At 40.7% G+C, this 22,817-nt stretch overlaps 1 protein-coding gene across 1 annotated transcript in view; it reads left to right on the top strand.

Annotated features, from left to right (window-relative positions):
- The window catches only part of LOC129467543 (uncharacterized), a 59,527-nt gene extending 53,808 nt beyond the window's left edge, over positions 1 to 5,719 (top strand). Inside the window, exons 5-6 of the mRNA XM_063622379.1 lie at positions 4,408 to 4,649; positions 5,595 to 5,719. Coding sequence (XP_063478449.1) covers positions 4,408 to 4,488 — 81 coding nt within the window. The 3' untranslated portion in view covers positions 4,489 to 4,649; positions 5,595 to 5,719. The remainder of the gene's footprint in view (positions 1 to 4,407; positions 4,650 to 5,594) is intronic.
- The last annotated feature ends 17,098 nt before the right edge of the window (positions 5,720 to 22,817 follow it).

The raw sequence follows: 22,817 nt of genomic DNA, 5'->3' as shown, positions 1-22,817 counted from the left end.
AGCATCTGTTATTTTTTGACTTTTTAATAATAGCCATTCTGACTGTTGTTAGATAATATCTCATTGTGGTTTTGATTTGCATTTCTCTAATCATCAGTGACATTGGGCTTGTTTTCCTATGATTGTTGGCTTCATATATGTCTTATTTTGTAAAGGGTTCATTCATGTCCTTTGCCCAATTATTTATGGGGTTGTTTTATTCTTGTAAAATTTTTTTTTAATTTCTGTAAGTTTAAGGGGTACAAGTGCAGCTTTGTTACAGGATAGTGGTAAAGCCTGGGCTTTTAGTGTAACCATCACCCGAATATTGTGTATTGTACCCATTAAGTAATTTCTCATCCCTCATCCTTCTTCCACTCTCGTACACTTTCAAGTCTCCAGTGTCTATCATTCCATGCTCCATGTCCATGCATATGCATTCTTTGGCTTCCCCTTCTAAGTGAGAACATATGGTATTTGACTTTCTGTTTCTGAGTTATTTCACTGAAGATAACGGCCTTCAGTTTCATGCAAGTTACTGCAAAAGCTTAAATCGGCTGCGATACCACCAGATATTCATGGGCTAAAGACCCCTACAGCTTTATAGAGCACCTGATGGTCAAGGTCTCAGGCAAAATTGGGTTTCGTGAAGCCTAGGCCAGACTTGTTCGTCTCTGAATCAACTGCATCAGTGTCGACCGAAAACAGCTCTTCTGTTAAATGTAGCAATTTTTGACAATTCATTTGGAATAGGATTACGAAAGTTACTATTGACCCTTGTTGTTGGCTTTCACAAAGGATGTCAAGAACAAAAAAATTGAGGTGATAGTAGTCTCCCACTCATGGCATGTTATCATTCTTCATGATAGAAGTATCTTTTATTTTATTATTTATGTTTGTATTTGTATAATTTTTTTTCTAAGAACTAAAAATAGAACTATCATTTGATCCAGCAGTCAAGTGGTGTCTACCTAAAGGAAAATCAACCATTCTATTTTATTATTTTTATTTCCCCTTTTCCCCTACCATACCGTATACACACCAGTGGACTTAATACATATACTTCAAGTAACCTCCCATGTTTTATAATCATTTAACATATACCTGCACCCTTAAAAAATACGGTGGTGCTTGCGTGTGCATGTTAATTTGCATAAATAGTATTGTGCTATAAATCCCAACCTGTTTCCTATTTTACTTCCTTCACACTGGGTTTTGAGATTTATTCACATTTGTTCTATGTAATGCGGCACATGGATCTCTGGTTTTCTGGCCATCTTTTATTCTCTGCCTTCATTCATTGACTCAAAAACAATCAAAGGAAAGTTGTATTGTGCTTATGTAGTTTCCTTTTAGTTCTTTTCCTGATGATGTGAGAAAATATAATGTCAAGGATGCATTTTTTATTTCAACCAAAGAAAAGGAAGGAAAATTGCCATTTCTGAACACTTGCTCAACCACTTTTTTGAGCACGGGGTCAGGTATAGTATACTCATTTAATTCTTAAACCAATCCTATGAGGGAGAGAACGTTAACTCCATTTTATCAGATGAGGATCCTGGGGTCATAGCTTCAGCATAAAGGCTCCATATCTTGTTTGGGCACTCAGATATTTTAGGAGGCAGAGGTAGGACTCAAAACACATCTTTTATTGAGTCCATCCATAATCCTATTCCAAGAAAAATCACTCTACGCAAGGCCAGTACCCACATAGGCTCACAGAAATCCTGCACTGAACATGTCTTCCTTTTTCAGGGCATAGTGCAGAGACAATGGTTGTTTAGAGTGGGTGCAAAAGGAAACTCGAGGACTTCTTTCAAAAGAGCATTGCATTTCTGGGCAAAAAAAAAATACTAAAGTGAACTTGGCTCAACTAAAATTCTGGGAGATATCATCCATGAATGATGTAATTTAGTTTTTAGGGGCCACTGATTGACATGAGAACACTGGGTTATTTCTAGAATGAGTGTTGTGTCTGGCCTGTCTTCATTCTCCTGCAGAATTTCTTCTTTTTCTTCACCATCTTTAAGATGTACTGTTGTTGCCCAGAGCTCCTCAATTTTTTTCTGACAATTGTGGAAGGTAGAATAACGTACCCCTCCCCAAAGATGTCCACATCTTAATCCCAAGAACTTGTGAATATGTTGCATTACATGGCAAAGAGGAATTAGGATTGCAGATGGAATTAAGATTGCTAATCAGCTGTCCTTAAAATACGGAGATTATCCTGGATAAGCCACCTGGGCCTAATGTAATCACATAGTCACAAGGGTGAGGCTTGCGTTGAATTTCCAACCCACATAACTATAAAATAATATATTTGTGTAGTTTATTAGCCACTAAGTCTGTGGTTAGTTGTTATGGCAGCCACAAAAAATTAATACAATAATAACGTTAAGAGAGGTTTAGTATCCCATATCTAAAATGCTTGACACCAGAAGTATTTCAGACTCTGGAATTTTCTTTTTTGATTTTTGAATATTTGCATTAGATTTAACAGTGTCGGCATCTCTAATCCAAAAATTCGTAATCCAAAATGCTCCAATGAGCATCTCCTTTGAGCACCATATTCATGCTTCAAAAGTGTGAGATTTTGGAACACCTCAAATTTTGGATTTTTTTGATTCGAGAGGCTCAACCTGTATTTCTCACATACTTTTACATATCAAGAGTGATGTGCTAAGCATCTCACATGAGGCATGTACTATTATCGCCCTTAATTTATGGGTGAGGAATCTGAGAGGTACCCTGGTTGAGTAATTTGCCTAAGAACAGCTGGTAATTGTTCGAGCTGATGCCTGGTACCTGACTCTGGAACTAATCAAGCAGCAGCCATTCAGTCTCCACAGTCCCACTTAACCAACCACAGACAGAGACTGAATGGCTGCTGCTTGATGGGATTCTGAATTATGTTAGAGAGAAGCTGATTGGTCCTGTTTGAATCACTGTGATCAGCTCTAGTCTAATCAGACTATGCTCAGGGAGGTGGGATCCTGTAGAACAATCATGGAGGTCCGATCTGCATTTGTAGATCGAAGGGGCCCGAGAAGAGGAGGATTCATGGAACAACTTGTCTTTTTACCAAAAGCTGCCTGTTACAGAGTTCCCTCATTTGTATACTTTGTGGCCTCACCAGCTTGTTTTCTCTTTGCACTCTCCATTTGCCTCGGACTAACATCCCCCTTTGCCAGAGTGGGTAGGTTAGTGGCCCACAGAGTCATTTCCAAACACTGTTCCCTCATGCACACACCCACTCTTGACATTTGTTCTTTGAAATTACCAAGCCGGTGTGTCTGTTCTCTTCTCCAACCTGGTAAGGGGCTCTTTGTAACCAAGGAAATAGATCTGCTTTTCAACCAAAGAGATAGATAAGAGGCATGTAATTCCCATCTAGGATCTTTATATAGCAGATATCAACTCCCTTTGTTCTCTTACTTCCCACTAGCAAAATGCCAGTGAGGTTTGCAAGGCAGCATCGGTTTAGATTTTCCTGTTGACTGATATTCAGTAGGTCTTAATCACCCACAGTGTTAACACAGTTACTTGCATGGACGAGGGTCTCGTAGAGGCAGCTCTGGGTTCTTCAGAAAATATTAAAAACTTGCCTAAATAATGAGAGGTGTTGAGGTGATAGGGGACAGACTCTAGATGTGCGTATGTGACTTTGCTGATTAAGCACCAGCTCTCTAGAGGTCAAGTGCCAGGTTCCTGAGAACGCTGGAATACAAAGAGAAGGAGGAGGTACTGGGAGCTCTAACACCACCCAGAGCCACTGCTGTACTCACTGATCCACTGGCAGTTGTAGCATTTCTGTTGCAACAAGTGCCCTTTGAGTTAGCATGATTAGACATTTTCAATTCCAAGTTGCACATCTTTCCACATTTTACCATTACTGAAAGCATGAAACAACTGACAGTTGATGGGTACATTTATTTTTGTGTTTTTCTTCTAGAAAGGTGCTATTAAATCAGTGATGTGTCTTACAAATACGGCATCTTAGAATCATGAAGATGTAGTAATAAATTTCATGTAGGGATGATTACTTTTGTTTAGATGAACAGATAAAGGGAGCTGATTTTCATCTGGTCTGGAAGGGAGGAACTAGGTTAAATATGTAAAAAGACCAAGGTCTTTAGAAGATATGTAGAAGTTAGGAGGTCCATTATTTTTACCAAAGTTCTCTGAAAGGCCCCTGTGATGGTTAATTTTAAGTCTCAACTTGACTGGATTAAGGGATACCCAAATAGGTGCTAAAGTATTATTTCTGGGTGTGTCTGTGAGTGTGTTTTGGGAAGAGGTTGGCATTTGAATCAGTGGACTGAATAAGGAAGCTCTGCCCTCGACGTGGAGGGCTCCATCCAATCAGCTGAGGACCTGAATAGAGCAAGAAGGCAAAGCAAGAGTGCATTTGTTTTCTGTGTCTTCTAGAGCTGGAACACCCTTCTTCCCCTGCCTTTGGACATCAGAACTTCAGATTCTCTGGCCTTCAGACTTCGAGACTTGCACTAGTGGCCCCCTGGGTTCTCAAGGTTTTGGCCGCCTCGGTTGAGAATTACACCATCAGCTTCTTTGGTTCTGAGGCCGCTGGAGTTGGACTGAGCCATGCTATCGGCTTCCCTGGGTCTCCAGCCTGCAGACTGCCTACTGTGAGATTTAGCCTCCATAATCACGTGAGTCAATTCCCCTAACAAATCACTTCTCATATCTTTCTCTGTCTATATATCTTTTTGGCTTTGTCTCTGTGGAGAACCCTGACTAATACAGCTTCTAAACTGGTAAATGCTTATTTACGCCCATTGAGTTGAGATTGCTTCCTGTCTAGCCTCAAGGCTCCGTCCTCTGAAAGCCACGCTTGGGATCTTCAGGTGAGTGCCTCTGTATACTAATTGCAGACATGACTTTGCAGAAGTGGGTTCTTTCCAGTTGTGCCTTTTTGCCTCAGAGGCCCAAGTTCCTCCAAGATGCCCCTAAGCTGCTTTTTTCAAAGCATTTTTGCAAAGAAAGAGTAAGGAAAAAACTGAGCCCTGGGGTATTAATTCTGAATGGCTTGTTGAATGGCTGGCTTTAAGATTTGCTCCTTATTACACAGAAACCCTCTTTATTCTTTAAAAGAGGCTTTGGCAAAGTCAGAGTAAATAGGACTTAATCTTACAATACAACTTGGCTGTTCCAGGGAACATGAAGCCCGCAATATTTTCTACCAACAGTACTTCCTAGAAAAAGCTTGCAGGTTTTCTCCAACAGTAAATATGGCTACCATCTATTGGGCACCGATGTGCAGGCACTGTGCTAAATTCTTTATGTGAATATATTTTTATATGAGTTGTCTCAATTTTCAGAACAATCCTCATCATACTGGTGAGGAAACTGAGAAACAGAGACCTTTCTCAGAATCACACAGCAAAAAGTGGTAGAGCCAAGACTCAAACCCAAATCCCTGTCACATCAAAGCTCACTCTGCTAGTCTCTTACCTACACTGCCTGTCACGAACTGCTTGTTCTTCTCTGACCCAAAGGCCCCCAGAGAGACGACATTAAAGCTACCAGGGCAAGCAAATGGCAGCTGCTCCCAGGTAAACATACTCTTCTGTATAACATGGTTTTCTCACCTTCAGTTCATGGACTGGTGGGTGGCAGAAAAGGCAGAGGAGGTAGAAGACAAGTACAACACACTGTGAATAGCAGAAGGATGAACTGAGGACTGTCAATGTGCAAAGGCGGTTGAACATGCAAAGGAAGGAAGCCAGGACAGTTGTAAAGGCATCTCCAGGTCCCGTTTCCCCACCCCACCCCTGCCATCCTCCTCCCAGGCTGTGATGAATCCAAGGAGGATAAATCAACACTTGCCCAGGTTACTGTTTATTTCCTTAGAACTAGGGAAAACTGCATCTCCCCTTCTTTCACTTGGAAAAATCACTGTGTTAGGATAATTATGAATTATCCTTTGATCTGTCTCTATATCTGCGAAGCATAAATAGCGTTCAGCTGTTGAGGTCTGATTTCTCGATATTTCAGGTTTATATTTTGAATAACACAAGGCTTGGTTGCTAACGCCGGTAAATAATTTACTCTAGTCTGAAATATGAGCTCCAGGCAAGAAACATGAGATCAAACATGGGGAACTGCAGTATGATAGCAAACACACTGCTCTCCTATGAAGGGTTTTTCTAAATTCACTGCTGGAAGACAGAGAGAGAAATGACAACAGGTGGAGCCTCAGCCAAGGTCCTTGTGGCTCTTGCCCAAATAGGATGGCTTTCCTGACATCAAAGGAGGCTGGAGAGATGAATATCAATTTGAGCATGGAGAGAGGATGTGACAGCTGAAGGAGGGCTTCTTCAGCTTCTAACACCAAAACATTCCTCCCTCCACTCCAAGCCCTTGGTCATGCCAAGCTCAGTAGCAATGCCAACTTCGTATATCTCCTTTAAAAAATCATTCTGAGCCACAGGAGTGCAGAATAGTGGGAGAACAGAGTGCATGGTCTGATTTCTTTGACTTCATAAAATATGGAGCAGAAATAAAAATTAGCAAAAGCAGTTTCTTTTGATATGAGAGTTTATTTGATGCTTTTGTTATGACATTAAATGAAAAGGCAGGGTTTTAAATGCAGCTGCTGTATGATCACAATGAAGTTCAAGTCAACAGCAAAATTTCTGGGGTGAGCAAAACCAACAATAAATGCATTAATGCATTATCGGTGGTTGCTGTAGGGAGATAGGAGCATAGCTATATCCAGCACCTCCTTGTTACAATATAAGCAGGATCCCAGTGGAAATGTAGGGGCTCCTGTGTTGTCCTTAAGATTGTTCTGGAAAGTAACAGTATGCCTCTGTGATGGGTATAGCCTCCCTTGAAAAGGGAGACTCTTCCCTCAGCCAGCAAGTTTTGGCAAGTGGAAAGGGTAGCTACTGGCCCTCACTACTCGCTACAATTGGTAGTGACTGTCTGGGATACTGGAGTGAGAAGGATTCTGAAATCAGTGGACTAAAAGACCTGATTGATTAGTGATGTCTACCTGGGAGCATGAGGTGCTGCTATATTTGACATCTGGGTTTTGAGTGAGATACCTGTATTCAAATCCTAGTTTAAAAAGCATGGGATTTTGAACTTTAAAAAGTCTCTCTCCTAATGCTGTCCCTCCCCTTGTCCCCCACCCCCAACAGGCCCTGCTGTGTGATGTTCCCTTCCCTGTGTCCACATGTTCTCTCTCATTTTCTTAGATCAGCTACCTAATCTGTTACCAACTTAAGGGGATTACATAAAATAATCCACAAGGATGTTGCTGGCATAAGTAGATGCTCAATTCCTCTATCTCTTCCCATTTCCTTCCCTTTCCTTTACATTCTTCAGGACCCAAAAACCATAAGAGAGTATTCTCTTTTCAGAATTCTCACCAATACATTCAGCATAGTCGTAAGTGCTTCAACCAACTAGTGGAAGGCCTCCAGATAGAGAAAGATGGGAACCCCTCTCTGCCTTATACCTGACCAACGTAAGACTGTTGAGAGTTATGAGTTCCGGACATCAGCAGCAGCTGTAATAACCTTTCTCTTGGCTGTTTTCAGCACAGCCATAAAAAGATGAACATGATATGACTGACAGGCCTAGAAGACAGGGTGTTTTTAGGACCAAATAGTGTTAGAAGGACCTGCCGGAATGAGGAATACAGGAAAAGACCTCAATGCACTGTGTACAGTACTGAGCTTAGCAGATTACTGATGGAATTTTTGGAATACCTCCTCAGAGGCCCGAAGCCTAGAACTTTAATAGCTCTATATTCCTGAAGGTAAAGAATTTCTTGATTAGGATGAGAAATGCAATTCCCATCCATTGGACTTCAACTGGAGAAGATTGTCCAGTTTTAGATTCTCCATGACTCTTACTTTCTTCTTCATTCTGTAGACTGATCCACTCTTTTAAAAAATGTGTATTTTTAGATGCTAGTCTGCAGAACAATAAATCAGCAGAATTCCAATAATTAGTACTGAGGATAATCAACTTGTTAATACTGTTGCCATTTTCATTTTAATATTTTTTTGGGGGGAGGTCAAGGTGGGTGGATCATTTGAGGTCAGGAGTTCAAAACCAGCCCGGCCAACATGGTGAAACCCTGTCTCTACTAGAAATACAAAAACTAGCTGGGTGTGGTGGTGGCCACCTGTAATCCCAGCTACTCGGGAGGCTGAGGCAGGAGAATTGCTTGAGCCCGGGAGGCAGAGGTTGCAGTGAGCAGAGATCATGCCATTGCACTCCAGCCTAGTTGACAGAGCAAGACTCCATCTCAGAAAAATAAATAAATAAATGAATAGCAATAATAATTTTTATTTTATTTATTTATTTATTTATTTATTTATTTGCTCAGAACTGGCAGCATGGTAGGTGGGAAAGTTGTGTAAGTTTAGGATTCTATCCAATGTAGGTGAAAACTGCAATTTACCACCATACTTTTACCTCTCTGAGACTCAGGTTCTCATATGTCAAATACCACTAGAGATATTTACACATTTCAGGATTTTTGTAAGATTGCAGTCTATGGGTCACTTCTTTTTTCTAGCAGATGTGGTTGGTGCCAGTGTCACTTTCCTTGTGTGAAGCAAGTTCCTGTGCACTGGTTACCAACTTGCCTGAGTGTGGTGAGACAGAACACCCACACACATCAAGTTAGATAAAGTGAATTCATTATTTGCAGATAGGCAGCAAAGGATGCTAGAAGCCTGGGATTCATGTTGAGCTGGTCCCCCAAGACTCAAGAAAGCTGCTCAGGGTGGAGAGAGTTTCATCGGTGCATGCCCCACTTGCATCACAGCTGAGGGACTATGGAAAGCCATCCACCTGAGTTCTGTACCTTGGGGAACTTGACTTGCTGGGCTAAAGCGTGGAACATTCTGGAGACTGAAACAGAGCCTGGGCTGTTCCATCCAGTTCCTCCCTATCTCAGGATGTTGCATTCTTTGCACACTCTACAGTTACTTAAGAGAACTACAAGTGAGAATGACAGAGAACTGAGTTAGTGCAAGACGACTCAGAGAACTGTCCTGCACCCTCGGCTCACCTCTAAGTTTTGCTGCAGCTAATGCTCACTGACAGTGTCCCACTTCAGTTCCCCACTGTGTTTCTCCACTTTCCTGTCTCAGGGCTTGATATGGTTTGGCCGTGTCACCACCCAAATCTCATCTCGAATTGTAGTTCTCATAATCCCCACAGGTACTGGGAGGGACCCAGTGGGAGGCAATTTAATCATGGGGGTGGTTTCCCCCATGCTCTTCTCATGATAGTAAGTTCTCACGAGATCTGAAGTTTTTATAATGGGCTTCCCCCTTTACTTGGCTCTCATTCTCCTTCCTGCCACCATGCAAAGAAGGATGTGTTTGCTTCCCCTTCCGCCATGATTGAGGCCTCCCTAGCCATGCTGAATTGTGAGTCAATTAAACCTCTTTCCTTTATAAATTACCCAGTCTTGGGTATGTCTTTATTAGCAGTGTGAGAACAGACTAATACAGGGCTTTTATCAAAATGGTGGCAGCTCAGTCAAGCCTCACATAGGTGGAGCCAAGGAGCATAGGGAGTTTACACCAACAGGACAACCTTCAACCAGTGGGTGATGGGAGTCAGTGGATAAATGCCTCAGCCTCCTGGCTTTCTCAGGGAATATTTTGAGGTGCATTCTACACAGTTCCTCAGAGGGCTCCTGGTAAGATGATCTCTGGTTGCCCATGGTAGTAACAAGCTCCATAATGTCCCCTTCACCAGCTTTTCATCCTTCCCCTTCTCACTTGCTCTACTCCCTCATTCCAACTTTTGGAGATAACCTCTCAAATAAAGTACCTGCACCCAACTCCTTCTCTTAGATTCTCTTTTGGAGAGATTCAAATAGACACAGAAGCTCTGTTAAATATTCTTCACCCTTCTAGTACTCACACTTTTTCCTTCATTTCCCGTACTCATGGATGATTTAATGTCTTCCTCAAGATTGAGAAGATACACCATCTTCTTTTCTTCTCTATCTCTCTGTCCATCTTTCTCTTCCTTTTATTTTTAGGGAAATGGGGTTGCTCTCTCTCTAGAGCCAACACTTTTATTTTGTCTTGAATAAACCTGCTTCTCCATCAACGTCATCCGTTTCAATTAATGACACCACCATCCTTTCAGTTGCTTAAGCCAGAAACCTGGGTGCATCCTCTTCTTATCTCCTGAGCAATCACCAAATCCCAAATGTTTCTTGATTTTGTCCACTTCTTTCTCTATTAACCTTCACTGGCTATCTGCTATGTGCTGAGCATTTTATGAGCTTTACAAGCTTCATCTCATTTATATCCCTATAGAAATGGTGCCTTTTATAAAATGGTATTATTTTTATCCCCATTTATAGATGACAAAATGTGGGTGAAGAGAGGTCAAGGAACTTGCCCAAGGTTGTTTGAGTGGGTACATGGGGACTAAAACATGAATCTTTTTCCTGATTGCAGAGCTCATGTTCTTCCACTCGTGTGCTGTTCTACCTGCACATCTTCAAAGGCATTGCACCCTGATGGTTGTTCCTTCCCATGCCATCATCTCCACTCTCTCCTTCTCAGAGATTTTCTTCCCTTTTCCCATTATCCCTGATGATGTCTTGTCTGTTTCATACAATAGGCTTACAGAAATTATTTATTGGATCAACAAGCCTTCATATAACTAATTATTTCCACTATATGTATTATCATGTACATTAACATGTAATTGTTCATTATTCTTTGTCATTAAAAAGAGGTAAAGAATTATGGGCTTTGGAGTCAGAGAGACCTAGAGTCAAACCCCATTGCCATCACCCACTAGTTATGTGACCTTGAGTGATTCACTTAACATTTCCAGGCCTTAGTTTTCTCACGTGCAAAATACAGATTAAAAATAGCTCCTGGCTGGCTGCAGTGGCTCATGCCTGTAATCCCAGCACTTTGGGAGACCAAGACAGGCAGATTGCTTGAGTTCAGGAATTTAAGATCAGCCTGGGCAACATAGCAAGACCTTGTCTCTACTAAAAACTAAAGCAAAAAAAAAAAAAAAAAAAAGCAAAACCGAACAACAACAACAGCAACAAAAACACAAAAAACAAAAAACAGCCCAGCGTGGTGGTGTGCTCCTGTAGTCCCAGCCACTTGGGAGGTTGAGGATCACTCGAGCCCAGGGGATCGAGGCTGCAGTGAGCAGTGATTGTGCCACTGCACTCCAGCCTGGGCAACAGAGGGAGACCCTGGCTCAGACAAAAAACAAAACAAAACAAAACAAACAAAAAAAAAGCAAAAACGTGGTGATGGTAAAGATGGGGGAGCTGGAGAGGACAGTATTGAGAAAGATCGCATCTGAACTGGCCTTTAAGGATGAAGCAGGGAGTGGGGAAGAGGATTCTGAATGCAGTAAGACATGTGCAAAGAAGTGAAAATGCAGAAATGTTTTGGTCATCTTGGGTCTAGAGAAATTTTATGAAGCACTTCATCCCTTCTTGTCCCTGAGCCTTATCCCATATCCCTGGCGGTAGTTTCCTTTCTTTCACTTCTCACATTCCTGATTTTATTTCCATTTCTTGTATTTCTTCTCTCCCAACTCCTGGAGCAAAGTCCCATTCTTTTCATCTTATCATGCAGAGCCACGTAGCTTTCTCTTTCATTGCCTTGTTTTTTTCAAAGTCCAGGCACTCAGAATTTTCTTTAATCCCTAAGTGACTTCTCAAGGGATTCCTCTCAACAAAAACAGTCCCCACATATAAAAGGAATGCTGATGCCAACTAATAATATAATTAAGGTTTTCACATCTGCTGCACTTGTGTTAGTATTAGATTGCTATCCCTTTGGGAAGTAGAGCTATGTTTTATTGAACTCAGAAAACTAGAAAATGCTTGACCATGTGACCTACTCTCTATAGGCACTGGGTACACAGAGATGAGAGAATGTGGATTTGGCCCTTCAAGGGACCAGAGTCCATACGGGTCAATAAGCGTTGAAAACAACTACTTCAATGCTAGATCATAAGCACAACGTTGAAATTTGGGTAAGGCTCAGCAAAATACAATTTAATATCATAACTTGAAGTTGTTCATTTCATGTCTTCCCCTCTGGACTGTAATTTCTTTGAAGGAAAGGTTTTTCTTGAGGAAGAACTAAGTCTCCTTTGTTTGCCATTTTATTCCAGGTGCTTGGCACAATGACTGGCACCTAAGGCAAACCCAGTAAACATTTGTGGAATTAAAGCATGAACGATGGAAGGGATTTTTAAAAATTAGGTGGTGGTGGCAAGGATAGGGAGGTGGAGAGGATGGTATTAGGGATGTCAGCAGCTGAACTGGGTTTTGCAGGATGAAACAGAGGAGTAGGGAAGTGTATTCTGGACACATGAAAAACTATGTGCAAAGAAGTGGAGATGCAGAAGAGCTTTGAATTTGGAGAACTGTAAATGGTTTGGTAGAACTGGAACAAATGCAGAGATATGGGATCATGAAAGGTAGGGCTCCAGAGACAAGCAGGATGCAGCCTTTTCTGTATCATCTGTGCTGAACCTAGCACAATGCTGGCTTCAGAATAACCATACATTGCTTGGTGGTTTTAAACTTTTGAGTTCCTTAGCATGCATGGTAGACGTGCACATTTTCAAGTCACGGAAGATTACTATCTAAGGTCTCTAGGGAAGAAGTAGTCAAAGAGTAGTCCAAAGACCAGAACTATCAGCATGTCCTAAGAACTCATTATAAATGCACATTTTCAGGCCCTCCCAGACCTGCTGGATCAGAAACTCTGGGGTCAGAGCCCTGCAATCTGTATTTTGACAAACTTTCCACATGATTCCAGATTTACACCCAAGTTTGAGGGTAACTGATCTGAGGGATGGAGCTAAGAAACAATGAGAAAACAAAACCAAAAAAGCCACAGATATTTTTGATGATCTGTCCAGCTTGAGAATTTCTCTTTAAATGTATGTGTCATCCTTATTGTCATTGGCTTAGCATTGAACTGACAGATTTACTCTGCCCTTTGGAACTAGCCTGGGCTTCTCTGAAACACCTGTGCCCACTAGGTCCTTACTGAAAACATGAAATAGACCAGAATCTGGGGAGGGATGAGAGCTAGTCTCTGATGTTCACAGGCTCCAAGAAGGAAGGAAAACCAATTGTCTCTTTGCTGAAGACATTGACTCATAGGCAAGAGATGCCCTGAGAAAATAAAGAGAAGCAAATTTAGAATAAGCAAAAAGAGATATTTTTGCATTCGGCATTCACTCAACTTGCAGGATTTGGGTGGTTTATGTCTTTCAATGAATATGCAAGATGGTTCTTTTCACCCAAATATAATTAACACTATTCAGTATTTTTATTCAACACACAATATACCATATAGACAATATTAAACAGACAATGCCCAATTATAGTGAACACCAGAGAATATTTTTATTAAATAGGAAATTCAGTGATAAGAGGCTTCTGCAAGATTGTTTGCTATGTCATTTATTCTTGGATCAAGCCCTGGAAGAGCCTTTATTCCCTATGTCTAAAGAAGTGTGCTCTTTGAATGGGTGGTTTCCCTGGACGTTAATCACTTCTTGAATAATATGAGTGACAGTTATAATAAAAGTATCTGTGTTTGGCTAATTTCCTTGGTTAGAGCACATCTATTTGAGCATGTTGCTGGTAACATCCAGGCTAGGGGTTCAGTCTTTGTGTAGGCAGTAAGAACAAGAAGATGAATAATTAGGGACGAGGAAAAACAAAGGAGGAAAGTGGATAGAAACATACAAGACCTTGCATTTCCACTGAGGAGAGCCTGCAAAGCTGAGTCCGAATACCCTAGGACCTAGGGACACCACAACTCTTCCAAAAATGATGATGGTGGTGATGATGATAATAAAAATAAAAGTAATAATAATAGCTGGCAGGTATTCAGTACCTATACCTATATTGTGTTCAATGCTTTATATGTATGCATTTGCCAGACTTTCAAAACAAACTGGGGAAGGTCCTAGCATCACCTCATGGAGATTTAACCTGGGAAGGGCTAAGAAATGTCCCCAAAGATCGCATTCATAGTAAGGGACAGAACCAGGCTTCAAGCCCAGAAAAGGCTGTGCTCCTCACCACTGCACTGCACTGCCTCTGGCAAGGAGGACCTACAATGTAAGGAGGATATTGATGAATCCATGTTGTATGTAGCATGCTCTAACATTTATTAGACATGCGATGTGTGCCAGGCATCATGCTAAACATTTAACATACCTTATCCCTCTTAACTCTCCTACAGAGAGTATACCTCTTTTTTTTTTTTTTTTTTTTTTTTTTGAGACAGGGTCTCAGTCTGTCACCCAAGCTGGAGTGCAGTGGTGCAATCTTGGCTCACTGCAACCTCCGCCTCCTGGGTTCAAGCTATTCTCCTGCCTCAGCCTTCTAAGTAGCTGGGATTACAGGCATGTGCCACCATGCCTGGCTAATTTTTTTGTATTTTTTAGTAGAGACAGGGTTTCACTACATTGGCCAGGCTGGTCTCGAACTCCTGACCTCAAGTGATCCGCCTGCCTTGGCCTCCCAAAGTGCTGGGATTATAGGCATGAGCCACTGTGCCTGGCCCCAGAGAGTATACTTCTAATCTTCACATCTTATGGATTGCAGACATATTCGGAGCACCATGTTGTAATTGTTGGACATGGAGGTGGAAATCAGAAATGAGTCCAAGGTCTGTGAAACCTCATGGATGACCTATGGATTTGAACCTTTGAAAACAATTAAGGACAAGAATGGAATGATTCTATAGCTCAGTAAGTTTCCCCTAAGGAAAGCTTCATCTCATAGAAAATAAAAGCTCTGCTGAAGCCTTCTAGTTTGCCTGGAATTGAAATACACAGAGCCCCTACTTAGTCGTTATCATCATGTGGTGTAATACTGGTGCTTTTATATCACTGTGGACCCAGAAAATTATGCACCATTCAAAGGCCATGTGTAAAATGATGGCAAAACTGCCATCAGTTACTGATCTGTGGACAAAATATCCAGCATCTTATTTAAGTGGCTGGTATCATTTAAAAAGATCTTGCAGATTACTCAACAGTTAATGCTTTAATGGAACATTTAGCCTTTAGTCTACTCATTTTCTTGTAATGCCTGTGGCATAGATAGAATCAGCCTGTGCAAATAGAGGACACAGCTATCTAAAAAGAATGCAAGCAAATGTGTTTTCCTTTACAGTGTCAATATTTAGTAAATATATTTCAAACCTTATTGTGCATACAGATCACTTAAGGATCTTGTTGAAACACAGATTCGGATTCAGTAGATCTAGGGATGCTGAGATTCTGCATTGTTACAAGCTCCCAGGTAATATCAATGTTGCCCATACCTAGACCACACTGTGAGTAGCAAGAATCCAGGTTTTAGTCAGGGCGCAGTGGCTCATGCGTGTAATCCCAGCACTTTGGGAGGCTGAAGCAAGAGGATCACTTGAGCCCAGGAGTTTGAGACCAGCCTGGAGAACATAGTGAGACCCTGTCTCTCCAAAAATAATAAAATAAAATAAAATTAAATTAAAAATAAAATAGGCCAAGTGCAATGACTCATGCCTGTTATCCAAGCACTTTGGGAGGCCGAGGTGGGCAATCACTTATGGTCAGTTGAGACCATCCTGGCCAACATGGTGAAACCCCATCTCTACTAAAAATACAAAAATTAGGTGGGCATGGTGGCACACGCCTGTAATCCCAGCTACTCAGGAGGCTGAGGCAGGAGAATCACTTGAACCCGGGAGGTGGAGGTTGTGGTGAGCTGAGATCTCGCCACTGCACTCCAGCCTGGGCAACAGGGTGAGGCTCCATCTCAAAAAAAAAAAAAAAGAAGAAGAAGAAGAAGAAAAATCTAGGTTGTAAAAATCTGAGTTAATATATGTATACAATTCCCGCCCTTCGTCAAAGATCTTAATAACCTCAAAAATCATTTGTCAAACAAGTACAAGGAGTTTCAATTAGCAAAACTTAAACTCAGTAATTAAACCAACTACAGTACTAGGGTGAACATCTAAATAAAATGTCCAAGAATGATTGCCAACAACCATTCAATCATTTTGAGACTACCATATGTTGAGGGCTTATTGAATGTCAGACATCCTGCAGAGTTTGTTCTGTGGTCCCCATTATGTTGGAGTCTAAATTCAGGCAAACTAGATACTGTAAACAGAGGAGGGGAAGATTCCACCCACGGGTACCGTTTATTAAGCTCTTACCCTGTATCAGTCACGTTATAGACATGATCCCAATTAATCCTCACCGTGAAAAGATGGAAATATGATCATTGTCCCTATTTTTCAGAACAGGAAGCCAGGATCCAGAGAAATTAAGCCATTGGCTCAAATTCTTAAAGTTCTTAAGTGGGAAAACAAGATTTTGAACCTAAAATCTGTTGACTTATTACCTAGCTTCTATTGAACTCTGCATCATTTATAATGAAAACTCCTAATCCTAACACAAGGTTAAATAGCAAGTAGGATGGGGGGAGGGGAATGAAGATGTTCCCTGAAGTGTACACATGTGTGCACACATGCGCACACACACACACCCCTGAATTTTGTCTGAGAACATGGGTCTGCTAACAAACCCTTACTTACTTCTGGGCATTCCACAGACTTCCAGGTCGTTAGCCTCCTAGCTCCCATTCAAATCCACACCATTAATAGCTGCAATCAGCTATAATTCTGAAAAGCTTCCTCAAAAAACCTCACAGATTGGCAATTTCCTACTGTGCCTCAAGTGTTAATTCAACCAGGTCAATCCAACCAGCCCTTAAAACTGAGCAAGATCACCTGCAAAGGCATTTCTAATAGCCATATCTGAGGAGAGGCTGAGTAGGTGAAATTGTAGGGATGATTTTGTAACCAGAATTTTTCAACCCTTGGAGAGCTAGAGGTGCTTCTGAGGCAGTGAGGTGAGAAAAGGGGGATTTCAAGGAATTTTGGTAGCACGGGTAGTCTCTTACTTCTCCACGGGGGTGCAACAGACTAACCTTACATATTCTGAAATCAGATATACACATTATCGCTAGTATATTAAAAAACATGCTAATTAAGAGAGGACAGGACTTGTAACAATCAGAAGAAAGGCCAATGGGAACTAAGAACCTGATTAGATTATGTACGTTTTAGGGGCTTGGTTGTGTTAGGGGGTTTTGTAGGAATGAGGAGAGAGGATAGTGGAGAATGCAGTGTGAGCTTGTTTTTAGATTGAGAGAAGACCTTTTTTTTTTTTTCTTTTTTTTTTTTTTATTATACTTTAGGGTTTTAGGGTACATGTGCACAATGTGCAGGTTTGTTACATATGTATCCATGTGCCATGTTGATTTCCTGCACCCATTAACTCGTCATTTAGCATTAGGTGTATCTCCTAATGCTGTCCCTCCCCCCTCCCCCCACCCCACAACAGTCCCCGGAGTGTGATGTTCCCCTTCCTGTGTCCATGAGTTCTCATTGTTCAATTCCCACCTATGAGTGAGAACATGCGGTGTTTGGTTTTTTGTCCTTGCGATAGTTTACTGAGAATGATGTTTTCCAGTTTCATCCATGTCCCTACAAAGGACATGAACTCATCATTTTTTATGGCTGCATAGTATTCCATGGTGTATATGTGCCACATTTTCTTAATCCAGTCTATCGTTGTTGGACATTTGGGTTGGTTCCAACTCTTTGCTATTGTGAATAGTGCCGCAATAAACATACGTGTGCATGTGTCTTTATAGCAGCATGATTTATAGTCCTTTGGGTATATACCCAGTAATGGGATGGCTGGGTCAAATGGTATTTCTAGTTCTAGATCCCTGAGGAATCGCCACACTGACTTCCACAATGGTTGAACTAGTTTACAGTCCCACCAACAGTGTAAAAGTGTTCCTATTTCTCCACATCCTCTCCAGCACCTGTTGTTTCCTGCTTTTTTAATGATGGCCATTCTAACTGGTGTGAGATGGTATCTCACTGTGGTTTTGATTTGCATTTCTCTGATGGCCAGTGATGAGGAGCATTTCTTCATGTGTTTTTTGGCTGCATAAATGTCTTCTTTTGAGAAGTGTCTGTTCATGTCCTCTGCCCACTTTTTGATGGGGTTGTTTGTTTTTTTCTTGTAAATTTGTTTGAGTTCATTGTAGATTCTGGATATTAGCCCTTTGTCAGATGAGTAGGTTGCAAAAATTTTCTCCCATTCTGTAGGTTGCCTGTTCACTCTGATGATAGTTTCTTTTGCTGTGCAGAAGCTCTTTAGTTTAATGAGATCCCATTTGTCGATTTTGGCTTTTGTTGCCATTGCTTTTGGTGTTTTAGACATGAAGTCCTTGCCCACGCCTATGTCCTGAATGGTATTGCCTAGGTTTTCTTGTAGGATTTTAATGGTTTTAGGTCTAACATATAAGTCTTTAATCCATCTTGAATTAATTTTTGTATAAGGTGTAAGGAAGGGATCCAGTTGCAGCTTTCTACATATGGCTAGCCAGTTTTCCCAGCACCATTTATTAAATAGGGAATCCTTTCCCCATTTCTTGTTTTTGTCAGGTTTGTCAAAGATCAGATAGTTGTAGCAAACCGAATCCAGCAGCACATCAAAAAGCTTATCCACCATGATCAAGTGGGCTTCATCCCTGGGATGCAAGGCTGGTTCAACATACGCAAATCAATAAATGTAATCCAGCATATAAACAGAACCAAAGACAAAAACCACATGATTATCTCAATAGATACAGAAAAGGCCTTTGACAAAATTCAACAACCCTTCATGCTAAAAACTCTCAATAAATTAGGTATTGATGGGACGTATCTCAAAATAATAAGAGCTATCTACAACAAACCCACAGCCAATATCATACTGAATGGGCAAAAACTGGAAGCATTCCCTCTGAAAACTGGCACAAGACAGGGATGCCCTCTCTCACCGCTCCTATTCAACATAGTGCTGGAAGTTCTGGCCAGAGCAATCAGGCAGGAGAAGGAAATAAAGGGTATTCAATTAGGAAAAGAGGAAGTCAAATTGTCCCTGTTTGCAGATGACATGATTGTATATCTAGAAAACCCCATTGTCTCAGCCCAAAATCTCCTTAAGCTGATTAGCAACTTCAGCAAAGTCTCAGGATACAAAATTAATGTACAAAAATCACAAGCATTCTTGTACACCAATAACAGACAAACAGAGAGCCAAATCATGAGTGAACTCCCATTCACAATTGCTTCAAAGAGAATAAAATACCTAGGAATCCAACTTACAAGGGATGTGAAGGACCTCTTCAAGGAGAACTATAAACCACTGCTCAATGAAATAAAAGAGGATACAAACAAATGGAAGAACGTTCCATGCTCGTGGGTTGGAAGAATCAATATCGTGAAAATGGCCATACTGCCCAAGGTAATTTATAGATTCAATGCCATCCCCATCAAGCTACCAATGACTTTCTTCACAGAATTGGAAAAAACTACTTTAAAGTTCATATGGAAGCAAAAAAGAGCCCGCATCGCCAAGTCAATCCTAAGCCAAAAGAACAAAGCTGGAGGCATCACGCTACCTGACTTTAAACTATACTACAAGGCTACAGTAACCAAAACAGCATGGTACTGGTACCACAACAGAGACATAGATCAATGGAACAGAACACAGCCCTCAGAAATGAGAGAAGACCTTTAAAAGATGTATCCAGCTGATGGAAAAATGATGGGGTGTGCTGTATTGATCAGAGGTGAATTTTCTTATCTTGGAGGGTGGAAAAAATAGGCTAATTAATAGATGCATAAAATGCATTTGATTGGAGCAATGACCTCCAAGGCAAGATATGTGCAAAAAAAAAAAAAACCCACTGGGATATGGAAAGAAAATATTAAAGCTACTAATAATGTTTACTTTGACTTCAAAATGAAGAAGGAAATTAAGTTTTACTAATATGTAGCATATGATTGACAGGGAGTAAGTATACAGTGTATAAATGAATATGCATATATGTGGGTATATCATTAAATGTTTTTTCCTGGTAAGGATGAGACTCCTTAGTAAGGTTATTTATATGTGAATCTGTGTGTTTGGAAATATTTGAAATGTGATGTTGGTGAAAGAAAATGTACTAGAATGGATAAAGTGTTAAATATTTATATAATGAAACATTAGACAACTGTTAAAATGAATATACTTGCTTTAGATAAATCTTAAAATGTCAAATTAAAAAAAGCTAGCTGCAGAATAATGTGCTCAATGTGATTCCATTCATACGTATTTTGAAAGCACACAAAATAGTATTCTGTGTCATTTATTTCCGTATATAGAAAGGATATAACATTGTGGATAAGATGGGTGCTTGCTAATTTCAGAAGAGTTGTCAACACCTGGGAGAACATCAGGGCTACGAGATTAGGAATACTACAAAGGAAGTTCTGAACAAAACATTAACATGTGTTCAGTCTAGGAGATGGCAGTGTGGTTGCTTGCTAGTTTTTTAAATGAATCTATATTCTTTTGTCTGTTCATAACATTGTATAATAATCAAATCAATGAAATGTGCTAAATTGGTGAATTGAGCAGACTATATCCTGGAAAGTTAGGTTTCTAAGTGTGGGAAGGCTGCAGAAAGTTTACCTTCTGGGGACCCCAGAAGTAAGGTGAGCTGAAAACACCTTGTTCAAGCAAGAGAAGCAGAGGATGCAGCCAAGACTAAACTCCTGCCGCTTCTCGGTGTCCACTGATGGGGCTCTCTGTCTTTGTGCTAACTGCATCATAATGAGCAGAACCACACGCAAATAAAGAGTATTCATGAGCAATATGACAGGTGATCCTGTGAGCCTCATGTTGGGGGATGTAGGGTGAGTTTGAGAAGAATGTGAAAGAATGACAAACACTGAGCTCATAGGGGCTAGCCGGGTCAGTGGTTCTTAACCCCAGGTGCATATTAGCAACACCCAGGTTGTTTAAGTTCTCTGACCGCTCCACAGACCAATTGAATCAGTAGTATCTCTTGGGGTTGAAGACCTAGCCTAGGCATCTAATTTAAAGTTCCTTTTTTATGGGTGAGTAGTATTCCATGGTATAAATATACCACATTTTCTTTATCCACTCATTGGTTGATACAATTCATACATGCAACAAAAAACCACTTGTACCTGTAAAGCGATTGAAATAAAAATAAAAAATAAAATAATAGAGTTCACTAGCTGATTCCAAAGTGCAACCTGAGTCGAGATCAGTGGGGTATAATGTATTTCCCAGGGTGCCATAACCATGGGTTTTGTCTGTTTTTATGCCTCCTGGCTTGGTACGACCAGTGTAACTTGTGTTTGCAAACACACATTGCCTTACGTGCTCTGCTGGTTACCTTTTCTGCTCAGACACAAACCTCAGTGGGAAATGGGATGTAGAGTCAATGGCCCTTAAGAAAATCATATGATATGGGGACCAGGTCTTTAAAATTAGGAAACAAAGGTCCTGAAACAAGAAATGCCTTGGCCCAAAGACACACAGCTGATTAGCAGGAGGTCCAGGATTTAAACACGAATTTTCTGACACTATCTTGAAATTAAAGAAAATTCCATTAAGAAGGGTTTGTTTTCCTCAGCTGATACTGTTAACCTGCACTGACTTACGAAGGCATTGCTGAGTGGACCTTCTTCTGAGCACAAAACAATTTATAATTATCATAATTGTACGGAAATGAGAGCTTTCCAAACGTGAAGGGTCATAAAAACATCTTGTTCAGTTAGCTATTTTAAGTATTCCCACTATGATCTTGTTTTGAACATAATTTTATTTTATTTTTGAGGGAGTGTTTGGTTAGTGCTGAAAAGCTCTAAACTACCCTCTATTTGAATGGGTTTGCATTAAATATTAGAAGCCAAATTAGTAAGGTTCTGAAGGACTCTAGTCTGAAAGAGAGGCTGGGAATGGAGTGGGCTCAGTAAAAATCAAGTAATAGAAATAATAATAATAATAGCAAACACTTATGAGCACTTGCTGGGCACTTTTCTTAGTGCTTTAAGTGATAGGGTTGCTGCCAGATTTAGCAAATAAAAATAGAGAGCACCCAAATAAATTTGAATTCCAGCAAACAACAAATAATTTTTTACTCCAAGTATGTTCCTGTATTTTCTTTGCTGATTCTGTCAATTCCACTAAGTGAATTAACACCATTTAATCTTTACAATCCTACGTGGTAGATTTAATTAATCCCCAAAATACAGAGGAGAAAATGGAGGCAGTGTTAGGTAACTTATCCAAAACGACAAAGCTACTATGTAGCAGAGTTGGGATTTGAACCTAGGAAGTCCAGATAATCACCATGATACACTGCCTGTTCAACAACTATTCAGTCTGAGGCATTTACTCTGTATCTGGGGGACTTGCTAATATCCAGATGTCCCTGCTCACCCCTATAGATTCTGATGCAGTAGGTCTAGGGTTGGATCCTTGGTATCCACTGAAACTGATGTGCCTGAAGTCTGAGTTCCTCCAAACGAGATCATCTCTATGTTTCATGATTCTTGATCCTGGCTGTACATTAGAGTCGCCTGGGGAGGCTGTGGTTCATTTGCTGTGGGGTGGAGCCATTGAGTGATTCCACCATAGGAACCAAGGTTAAGAATCACTGCTATAGTACAGTACCTCTTAGTTCTACCTTGATTCAATGGTAAGTGAACACACATGGTTGAAACAATCCTAAGGAAGTTAAGGATAAAGAAAAAAGAGTAAGATTAGCAATGTCCCTTCATAATAAAGAAACTTCCCCTCACCTGACATCTGAATACTTATTTTGGCATCAGTTCATTCAACATCTGTATGCTAAGAACAAACTGTGAGCTCAGTGGGGAGATGTATAGAATCAATTA

The sequence above is a fragment of the Symphalangus syndactylus genome, chromosome 18 (genome assembly GCF_028878055.3).
Source record: "Symphalangus syndactylus isolate Jambi chromosome 18, NHGRI_mSymSyn1-v2.1_pri, whole genome shotgun sequence".
Classification (NCBI taxonomy): domain Eukaryota; kingdom Metazoa; phylum Chordata; class Mammalia; order Primates; family Hylobatidae; genus Symphalangus; species Symphalangus syndactylus.
The sequence above is the reverse complement of the archived record's forward strand: the minus strand, read 5'-3'. Positions and strand labels throughout refer to the sequence as shown.